Source organism: Macaca nemestrina, chromosome 15 (assembly GCF_043159975.1).
Source record: "Macaca nemestrina isolate mMacNem1 chromosome 15, mMacNem.hap1, whole genome shotgun sequence".
NCBI classification, from domain to species: domain Eukaryota; kingdom Metazoa; phylum Chordata; class Mammalia; order Primates; family Cercopithecidae; genus Macaca; species Macaca nemestrina.
Genome location: NC_092139.1, coordinates 9,689,355 through 9,696,926, shown reverse-complemented (window position 1 = coordinate 9,696,926; position 7,572 = coordinate 9,689,355). Strand labels below are relative to the sequence as shown.

Genomic DNA, 7,572 nt, shown 5'->3' with positions numbered 1-7,572 from the left:
TGTGAACGCTTCCTGATAGCAGGCACAGTGATGATCACATCCACAATGGAATTCTAGAAATGATGCCTTCTTTTTCACTGGGAGAATGATGGTGCTTTATAGATGAAACAAGATGCCTGCCAAATGAAATAGGATTTTTGCCTCTAATTGTAACAGCTTAATAGCATAAGGGATACTCCACAAAACTTTTTAAAATTCTGGGCTAATGCAAACTTGATGCTGGGTCTCTGCCAGCTCATTGCACCTGCAGCATTTCCCCACTAATATTTCAAAGTGTCAGCTTAAGTGGCCTGAGAGCTGCCTGCAGAACTATGGTAATTGCTGAGATATGCCTAGACCAGCTGAGATAATAGGGCGCCAAGAAGCAGGGGAAAATGTCAACAGCTGGGGTTCATGCGACTAATTTTGTTTTCTTTAAACTTCATGGAATGACAAATCCCACTAAGAGCTAATCTGGAATTATACAATCACCAGATTCTTTATGTATTTTTAAATCCATGCAGTCAGTAAATACATAGCAAACATGTATCAAAGTCACAGACACTTTTGCCTCTTGCACCTGTGGTGGGCATCAAACCTGCAGCCCTCTCTCGGGCTGAATCTAAACATGACCCCTGCATACTTCTTACCATCAAGCTCCAGGCAGCAGCTGGAGCATAATTATTAACATAGGATACAAAATCTGTTTTCTTTTTCAAGCATATTCTCAACCTCTCTGAGAAAGGGTAACAAAGGGCTGACTGCTGTATGTGACTGTACTGTCTTATTGTAAACAAACTAACAATGCTGCAAATTTCTGAACAGGGCAGAGACCAAACTTGTCTATATTTTTAGAACCACATATCATGCTAGGAACAGGGAAGCTGCTCAAAAATATTTATTTAAGGATGCAGTGGGTGTTATGCCCAGACTGTTTGTTCCCCAAAGAAGACCACCAGAGTCCAGAGTCAAAGCCAAGCGGCAAGGATCTTTACTACAAGTTCGAACTTGGTCCCTCCTTTACACAGTATACAAGAGGGCCCCGAACAATGCGAGCGTTTGCTTTTTATAGCCCGAAAGTTGTAGGGGAACAAAGAAATTCTTTTGGCTCCTGCGCTTTCAGTAACCTTGAACGGCTGTCCCCTTATCGGAGACTTTCCAGGTGGTGTTTGTACTGAGCTCAGGGAGTTTGAGAGATATATGGTGGTGGGATGGGAGGATGGGATGTGTTTGTGCTAGGCTCAGGGAGTTTTGAGCCCGGGGCTGAGGAATGTGCCCAGCTCCTTTCATTCCCCCCTTCTTTTCAGGTATCTTTAGAGCCAATCTTGGGTCTTATAAGTCTGATTCTGTTTCAGCGTCTACAGGTTGGTATTGGGCTCTGAGGACCATGAGTTGTACGGTGTCAAATCTCTCCCTAACAAATTGTAAAATTCTGTTAACAGCACAAGGTCCTACGGTAAGCAGAAATAGTAGACTTAGCAGGGGTCCAAGGAAGGGGGCTAACAGAGAAAACATAGAGGAATTCCACCATTGGTCTGCAGCTGAAGCAAACTGCCATGTTTTTACTTCAGTGCTTAACTTGCGTAACTGTTGGACCCGGTCCTCTACAAGTCCTGATTCATTTATGTAGAAACAACAGTCTTCTTTTAGAAATATACATGTACCACCTTTTTCTGCAGTGAGTAGGTCTAGGGCCCTCCGGTTTTGCAAGGTTACCTGAGCTAGGGACGTAAGCTGCCGCTGAAGGGAGGCAAGGGACTCAGCCGACTCCTCCATAGCAACGGCAAATTGTTGGTATAACTTGTTACTTTCTATGAGGGTGTGACCTAGGGCTCCCCCCGCCAGTCCGGCCGCAATGAAGGATGCGGTGAGGGAGATTCCTGCAATGAGGGGGAGAAATATGGCTCGTGCAGGTCTTGGTCTAGGGTCTGGGTGAATAACAGCACTAGTCCAGTTACCGGTATACCCTAGGAACTCGCCAGCAGTTAGTAGAGTCAACCGGGGAACTAATGTGACAGGGAGACATAGTAGGTTATTAACAGAAGGACTAGGTAGGTTCTTAGATAAGGTTCCATTACACCAGAAGAATATGCCTGATGGAGCCTTTAAGGTGATATTAGGGGGCGTTGCAGTGATGCTGCAGAGGCTGGAATTGGTTCCTGAGAAACAGTAGGGAAACTTCTCCTGACTGGGGTTTAGGTATAGGGGCACGCTCAGGATAGGAGCATACGAGAGGTTTCGGAGGTTGTTAGCTTGGGCAAAGGTAGAGGATCCCCATGGCAGAGGGACAGCTGTTAGCGGTGGACGCCCTAGAGTGGCGCACAGGAAGCAGCCAGACAGGCTATGAAGTCCTGTAAGGTTAGCAAGTTCTAGTCCTTCTTGTAATAACTTTAACCAGGAGAAAGGACGTAAGTCTTGTGTTAGTCTGTTTTCCTGTCGTTGGATATTCCCGTGGACCAGGGGCAGTACTTGCACTAGGCCTCGCCACAGATAGAGGTGACTGCTAGGCCATGTGGAGGAGGGGGAGTAGTATACAGCCCCATGTTGAGGTGTGGTCCAGCGGGAGTTCCAGGGGTCTCTAACTATCCATGTATATGGAAAGTCTCTATCCCGTCTACGATAGAAGGGCCATTTAGGGTCTAACTGTTTTCTCTCTCCCCAATAACGGGGTCTGTGGATGTTACAATTGTTATAAGGACAGCCAGCATTTTGGTGCCACCAATAGTGTTTACAACTGTATTTAGTCTGATCAAACTCAAAGCATATTATTGGTGTCATAGGTTTGGCTATTTGAAAACCAGTAAAATTTAGTAGAATTGGGCTGTTGCACCCTGAGGAAGGGCAATCAGCACTGGCCAATAATTTTCCGGGCTTATGAGGTTGCCCAGGGTGGGTTCGGTTTTCATAAAGCCAGAATCTCCAGACAAAGGGATTATGAGCTGGTTTTGTGATTTCTCCAGCGGCCACTAGGGCGACTAACGTTAGGGTTAGACTACCTAACTGCATGTTTGCAGTGAGCTATGCTGCCGGCGCAGGGTGAGTTTTAAGGGGTTGTTCCTAGCTCTGTCCACAGTCCACGTGTCCGGTGCTTCAGCCGCCGCCGTGATTGGTCCCAGAAGATCAGAGGTTGGGTTCACTGGCTTGACGTGGGTGTAGGTGTAGTGGATCCACGATGCGATGCCTTTTACCTTTAGGGCGGTGGGTGTGGTTAGGAGTACCTGGAGTGGTCCTTTCCACCTGGGTTCTAGGGTCTCTTGTCGGTGTCGCTTGACCAGGACCCAGTCTCCCGGCTGGTACGGATGGGGTTTCGGCGGGGGACCGGCCTTATATAGTTCCTTCAGCTTGGGCCAGATTTCTTGATGAATTTTCTGCAAGGCTTGTAGGGAAAACAAGAGTTCAGAGACATTTTCTGTTTCGGACTTGAGCAGATCATCTTTTAGGCCGGGAACTAAGGGTGGGGGTCTGCCATGCATAATTTCATAAGGAGTAAGGCCCAGTCTGTAAGGGGTGTTACGGGCCCGGAACAGAGCGTAGGGGAGAAGGACCACCTAATTAGCGCCAGTCTCCATAGTCAATTTAGTTAAGGTCTCTTTTAAGGTCCGATTCATTTTTTCTACCTGTCCTGAACTCTGGGGCCTGTAAGCGCAATGTAGTTTCCAATTTGCCCCAAGGATGGAAGCCAAATCCTGACTTACCTTAGCGACGAAGGCCGGCCCATTATCTGACCCTATCTGGACAGGGAAGCCATACCTGGGGAGGATATCTTCTAGGATTTTCTTTGCTACAACCTGAGCAGTTTCTTTCTTGGTGGGGAATGCTTCAGTCCACCCTGAAAAAGTATCTACAAAGACAAGTAAGTACCGATACCCGTATTTTCCTGGCTTTATCTCAGTAAAATCTACTTTCCAGTAGATACCGGGCCTGGTTCCCCTGAGCCTTGTTCCCGTTGCAGCCTGGGATTGGGGGTAGGCGTTGTTAAGCTGGCAGACTTTGCAACTTGTCACGATGTTGCTGGCCATCTCGGCTGTATGTCTGAATTTGAGCTTAGAGCGTCTGATCAGGTCTATCATCCACCGAGCACCCAGGTGGGTGGTTCGGTGGATGTGTTCTAACATTTGTTGTCCTAATTTTTCTGGTAGGATGGTTTGGTCATTAGTATCAGTCCACCACCCATTCTGGATCTGTTTCAGGGGAAGCTTGTCAATCCACTGGAGATCTTGTTCTGAATAATCAGGGAAATATGGCAAGTCCCGGGGGCCCGGGTCAGGGAGCTGGAGTGTAAGGAGTTGGCTGGGAGCCTTTGCCACCTTTCTTGCAGTTTGGTCCGCCAGAAAGTTGCCTTGAGCAGTTGGAGTAGTTAGTTTCTGATGCCCTGGGCAATGCACAATGGCTAACTTTTCTGACCTCCATAAGGCTGTTAGCAGGGCTAGGATTTCTTGCTTGTTTTTTATTTCTTTTCCTTCAGCCGTCAGTAACCCCCGCTCCCTGTAAATGGCCCCATGTATATGTGCTGTTGCAAAAGCATATCGGCTGTCTGTATATACCGTCAGCTTTTTCCCCGCCCCTAAGGTAAGAGCTTGGGTGAGCGCTATTAATTCGGCCTTCTGGGCCGATGTCCCCGGGGGCAGGGGTTCCGCCCAGATTACCTCAGTCTCTGAAGTCACTGCCGCTCCAGCGTACCTCTGGCCCTGATGCATGAAGCTGCTCCCATCAGTGAACCAGACGAGGTCAGCGTCAGGAAGTGGGCGATCCTGCAGGTCTTCTCGAACTCCGTGCACCTGAGCTAGTATCTCGGTGCAGTCATGGAGTGGGGCGTCCAGGTCCGGGTTGGGCAGTAGCGAGGCAGTCTCTTACCCAGTGGCCAGCCTCCTTGCAGTAGGCACATTGGTCTTTTTTTCAGATTATCATGCCTGGGGGGGGGGGCCGCCTAGGTTGGGTGTACTCTGGCTGTAGATGTTCTTTCTGTACTACTGCTGCCAGGACCTTGGTCATTTTTTTAGTGGCCTTAAATTGCCTTTTTTCTGGAGTATCTCTGTTATTATAAACCTGCTGGGCTATCTGAAGGAGGTTTTGAATCTGCTTTTCTTCCAAGTCTTTTAGTTTTTGGAGTTTTTTTAATATCTGGGGCTGCCTGATTTATGAAAGACATTACAACAGCTGTCTGACTTTCTGGAGCCTCTGGATCTATGGGGGTGTACTGTCTAAAAGTTTTTATTAATTTTTTTAAGTAGGTGGCTGGGCTCTCTGTCTTTTCTTGCCGAATAGAATATATTTTAGCCAAATTAGTGGGCTTGCAAGCAGCTGCCCGGAGACCTGCCATTAGAGTCTGGCGATAAAGGTGTAGCCGTCCCCTACCTTCTGCCGTGTTGTAGTCCTACGCCGGCCTGGTCAGAGGAAAGGTCGCGTTTATGAGGTCAGGGTTAGCAGTCGGTTGACTGTCGTCCCCCGGGACCAGCTTTCCAGCTTTTACCTGTATTCCCTCTCGCTCCTCCGTGGTAAACAAGATTCGGAGGAGCTGCTGACAATCATCTCAAATGGGCTGGTGGGTGAACATGACACTATCCAGTAAAGCCAGTAAATCTTTGGGGTTGTCTGAAAACCGAGCACTCTGAGCCTTTTAGTTATACAGATCACTGGTGGAGAATGGCCAGTACTGGAGCTTGGGGATTTCTGTGTCATCTGGGGGTTTTATTTCCCGAAGGGGTAAAGCCACCGTGGAGTCAGGCGGCTGGGGGGGGGGGCCTAGTCCGCGAAGTGCACCCTCGCGTCCGCCCCCCCAGCCTTTTAAAGTTACTTTCCCTTTCAGCGAGCCCGCCTCCCCTCCGCCTGCTCCGTCCCTCTATCTCTCTCTCTAATTTTTCCGTTTCTGTCTAAATCTTTGATTGACATACTTACAGGGTCTTTTCTTTAAGTTTCTATCTCATTCGCGCGCGCTTTCTCTCTCTGTCTCTCTGTCATCCCGTGTCCTTTCTCCTTTATACTCAGTCTCTTTCTCTGACTCTCCACGTCTGCCGTTTTCTCCCCTTTCTCTTTCCGATTTCCCTTCTCACTTTCTCCCTTTCCCATCTCTATGGTCTCTCTCTCACTTATTTTCTCTTCTTTCCAGTCTCACTTTCTGTGTCTCTTTTTGTAAAGGAATGTGGGTTAGAATTAGGTTGTGGGTTGGAATCCCTGTAAAGGAAATCCGCGCTGGAAGCCGGGAGCCCGGGGACCGGGGCCGCGAGCGCGCGCCGGAAGCCGGGAGCCCGGGGACCGGGGCAATTCAGACAGCGAACGCGCACCCGGGGACCGGGGCAATTCAGACAGCAGGCGCGCACCCGGGGACCGGGGCAATTCAGACAGCAGGCGCGCACCCGGGGACCGGGGCAATTCAGACAGCAGGCGCGCACCCGGGGACCGGGGCAATTCAGACAGCAGGCGCGCACCCGGGGACCGGGGCAATTCAGACAGCAGGCGCGCACCCGGGGACCGGGGCAATTCAGACAGCAGGCGCGCACCCGGGGACCGGGGCAATTCAGACAGCGAACGCGCACCCGGGGACCGGGGCAATTCAGACAGCAGGCGCGCACCCGGGGACCGGGGCAATTCAGACAGCAGGCGCGCACCCGGGGACCGGGGCAATTCAGACAGCAGGCGCGCACCCGGGGACCGGGGCAATTCAGACAGCAGGCGCGCACCCGGGGACCGGGGCAATTCAGACAGCAGGCGCGCACCCGGGGACCGGGGCAATTCAGACAGCAGGCGCGCACCCGGGGACCGGGGCAATTCAGACAGCAGGCGCGCACCCGGGGACTGGGGTCAGATTCAGACTGTTGCCCGGATCGCGAACCCGCTCCGGCAACTCAGATCGCAATTTAAATCAGAAGAGAGCCAGGGGACGTCTCCCACCGGTCTCCACTGGCTGTCCTATAGCGCGTCCGCCAGGACTGTGCCAGCCTCAGTTTCAGACCTCGCGAGTCAGAGATTCAGATTCAGAACAGACACACAGACACAGACAGACAAACGGAGACGAGCCAGCTCACCTATCAGTAGATCGATCCTAGCAGATCCGTTGACCAGGGGTCTGGTGGGCTTGGGGAATCCCGGACGAGCCCCCAGATGTTATGCCCAGACTGTTTGTTCCCCAAAGAAGACCACCAGAGTCCAGAGTCAAAGCCAAGCGGCAAGGATCTTTACTACAAGTTCGAACTTGGTCCCTCCTTTACACAGTATACAAGAGGGCCCCGAACAATGCGAGCGTTTGCTTTTTATAGCCCGAAAGTTGTAGGGGAACAAAGAAATTCTTTTGGCTCCTGCGCTTTCAGTAACCTTGAACGGCTGTCCCCTTATCGGAGACTTTCCAGGTGGTGTTTGTACTGAGCTCAGGGAGTTTGAGAGATATATGGTGGTGGGATGGGAGGATGGGATGTGTTTGTGCTAGGCTCAGGGAGTTTTGAGCCCGGGGCTGAGGAATGTGCCCAGCTCCTTTCATGGGTAATTGAGCAAAAGAAGCATCACATATGTGCTATCGGAATCCAGTAATCTGGATGTGTATGGATGTGTACTTTTGATAGATGTGTATGGAAAATAAGAATAACACTAGCAATGGTAACC

The 7,572-nt window shown here is 50.5% G+C and overlaps 1 protein-coding gene across 1 annotated transcript; it reads right to left on the bottom strand.

The window, feature by feature from the left end:
* Positions 1-947: 947 nt before the first annotated feature.
* Positions 948-6,235, bottom strand: LOC139358425 (ERV-BabFcenv provirus ancestral Env polyprotein-like). Its single transcript, XM_071079130.1, has 2 exons — positions 5,875-6,235; positions 948-3,355 (listed from the first exon to the last, which is right to left on the bottom strand). The coding sequence occupies exon 2, from the start codon at positions 2,983-2,985 to the stop codon at positions 1,312-1,314; it is 1,674 nt and encodes a 557-aa protein (XP_070935231.1). The 5' UTR covers positions 2,986-3,355; positions 5,875-6,235; the 3' UTR covers positions 948-1,311.
* Positions 6,236-7,572: the final 1,337 nt, after the last annotated feature.